General features: G+C 37.5%; 1 protein-coding gene across 1 annotated transcript in view; it reads left to right on the top strand.

The window, feature by feature from the left end:
* OSTM1 (osteopetrosis associated transmembrane protein 1) overlaps positions 1 to 3,030 on the top strand; it is a 34,168-nt gene that overhangs the window by 5,401 nt on the left and 25,737 nt on the right. Inside the window, exon 2 of the mRNA XM_003781578.3 lies at positions 2,359 to 2,473. Within this exon, the coding sequence (XP_003781626.1) occupies positions 2,359 to 2,473 (115 nt within the window). The remainder of the gene's footprint in view (positions 1 to 2,358; positions 2,474 to 3,030) is intronic.

Genomic DNA, 3,030 nt, shown 5'->3' with positions numbered 1-3,030 from the left:
TCTCCTTAAGTTGACCTAATTTTCATAAACAGGACAAATACCACATGTACTCAATGGAAGACTGACCTCTATCTGTTGACCAGCTGTTAAGTTGTATCTTGACTGCTTGTACTGTAGCACACAATATTTATCCTCTATAACTTGACCAGTTGAGTCCATTCTGTTCCAAGGAGTAGAAGGTGTGGGTTTTGTTCCTTATTTGTATTATTTTTTCTTTAGTATATGTTATTACCACATGTTGAATTAGGCCAGCATCATATTGTTTATCATATGTTGTGGAAGATTTTTTTCAACAGGAAGGACTGGTTTGAATTGTAAGTACACTCTACAATTACTGAAAAATTTTATAGTTAATCAAGAGATGATGGTCCTAAGGAAAGAGCTGACATTGAAGGAAAAGGCATTTTCTGGAAAGCAGCAGCCAAAGAAAGACTACTATACTTAGCAATGTTCAAAAACAAACTTGAACCTTTGGAGAAAGATGGTAAGGAAAGTGAGACCTACAGTGGAAAGGGAGGAAAACTTCCTTCGATGAAGTCAATGAAGCTGCATTAAGCTGGTTCAAACAAATGAGAGCAGTTAACGCTGAATCTCTGGTCCATGATCTAAGCAGTTGCTAAAAAATTAACATAGGACAGAAATTTTGGGTGGTAGATTTCCAAGCATCATGTGGTTGATTTTTAAAATTTAAACTGCAATACAAGATCTCCCAGAAAATCTTTGATGAATCCAGTGAAATTTCAGTAGAAATTGTGGAAGGGTTCATCAAAAAGTTCATCAGAGGCTTCTAAGATGATGACATCTTTAATGCTGACAAGTGTGGACTCTGTTTTCAAGGTGATACCTGACAGGAGCCTTTTCATGAAGGGTGGCAAATGAAAGAGTGGAAAACTTTCCAAAGAATATTTCACAGTTCTGCTTTGTGCCAGCTCACTCAGAGAGAAATTAAAGCCCTTGGTGTTTGGAAATCAGCAAAGCCATGCATATTCAAGAACCTGAAGCATGAAGACTTCCTTTGGAGAACAAATAGATGTGCATGGACGACTAGTACCCTATCTGGGGAGTGGGTAAGTGGTGTCAACTGAGAAATAAAGAAGAAATGGCTTGTTCTATTGTCCTGGGCACCTGCAAATGAATCATCTCACAACTGTGACAATGAAATTTCTGCCTCCAAACATGACCCCCAAAATTCAACCTCTGGGCTAAGGCATCATCAAAGTATTTAAAATTCACTACTGAGCCCAGCTTCTGTAGTGAGTCATTACTAAAACATAAACTGTTGTCTGCCTGTGGAAGCAACTTCATCTGCTGCGTCAGTTAATGCTCTGGATGCTGTCCCCTGGATCAGCTCTGCTTGGGATGAAGTACAGCCAGGAATGACACAGAAGTGCTTTGAGGTAGTTGGATTTGTTGCAACCCAAGAGCATGGTATTTTGGCTCCATCAGATAGTCCATCTCCCATGGCAGAATTTGAAGGAGTGGATTTTGAAGGTTTTGTTGCAGTGGATGATGAGGTGGCAACCTGTAATAAATCTGACCCAGGAACAATTTTCTAAGTGGTACTGACTGGCATAAAAGTGCGTGAAGCAGCTGACAAAGTAGAGGAAGCGAGTGAGGAAGACACAGAAATTGTAGACTCCTAAAGAAGAGGATGTCAGGCATCTAATGATGCAGTTGAAGTCATTTGGAAAAATGCCCAGCTATGCTGAGTGGTGTAGCCAGCATTGAGAGTGCTTTCTCCACTTAACTTTGTAATAAGAATAAGAAACAGACCAAGATTAATTCTTTTTTTGGAAAGAATGATTAAACCATGAGAAAAGAGTAAATGTATTGATCTTGTATGATACCATGTATATATACATATATATATATATATATGATTTTCCTGTATTTTGATTATGATTTTGTATTCTCTAATAAAAGCCATAAAAGAAAGTAAAGTACATGTACATATTGGCATAATAGGGCCACTTCCTTCTGTTGACCACCTCCATATGCTGACTGGTTTGTTACAGTTTGTTATAGTCCCTTGGGCAGTCAACTTGCAGAGGTTCTACTGCAGTTGAGATTATACTAACCACAGTAGAAGCAAATTCTTATTTAAGAAGCAAAGCTTTTCTTGCCTTGCAAGTGTACCCGGTCCCAGTAAATATTAGCTGCTAACAGTTTTATTACCCTTGTTATTAAGGGCCTCGTTACCTGATCATATCAAACAAAATGTTCAAAGATTCATAATAAATATTTTAATTATTTTTATAGTTTTTTATTGTACTTATTTTTATAATGTTCTTGCCTGAAGTAGTTGTTTGGAAAATCTGAAAATACTCAGATTGTATTTTTGTATTCTTTTTGTTACAGAACACTTCAGAGAGTCACAGTTGTGCCAGAAGTCTCTTAATGGCAGATAGAATTCAAGTAGTTGTGGTACTCTCTGAGTTTTTTAATACTACATGGAAGGAAGCAAATTGTGCAAGTAAGTAATTTCGTTTTCATGTTGCATTCATGGTTCAGTAGTATAGATGTCAGATTTATTTTAGTGAATTTTGGAATCTTTGAAGCTGGATAATATTTTTTTTATTTCCAAGTTTACACGAATAGTTATTAGCAATTTAGTTTGTAAGTGGTAACTGCTTGGGCAAATACTGAAAGACAGAAAACTGTAGTGGTTAATAATATGAGCTTTGGAGTCAGGCGGACATGGGTTTGATTCTAAACTCTACCTCTTTGACTTACTGGCCCTAACTTAGTAGCTCTCAGACTTTAGACAAGTAATTTTTGCTCTTGGAACTTCAGTTTCCTCATCTGTAAATTGGTGGTAATAATAGAACCTACTTAAATAGTTGCTTTGAGAATTAAGTGAAATAAATTGTATGAAGCACTTAGCTCAATACCTGACATACAGTTAATGTTTAAGAAATGTCAACTGTTTAGGGGCTAGGCATGGTGGCTCGCGCCTGTAATCCTGTCACTCTGGGAGGCCAAGGCAGGTGGATTGCCTGAGCTCATAGGTTCCAGACCAGCCTGAGCCAG

Source organism: Otolemur garnettii, unplaced genomic scaffold (genome assembly GCF_000181295.1).
Source record: "Otolemur garnettii isolate 467f Iridium unplaced genomic scaffold, OtoGar3 scaffold00002, whole genome shotgun sequence".
Classification (NCBI taxonomy): Eukaryota; Metazoa; Chordata; class Mammalia; order Primates; family Galagidae; genus Otolemur; species Otolemur garnettii.
This window is presented reverse-complemented; position numbering and strand designations above follow the sequence as displayed.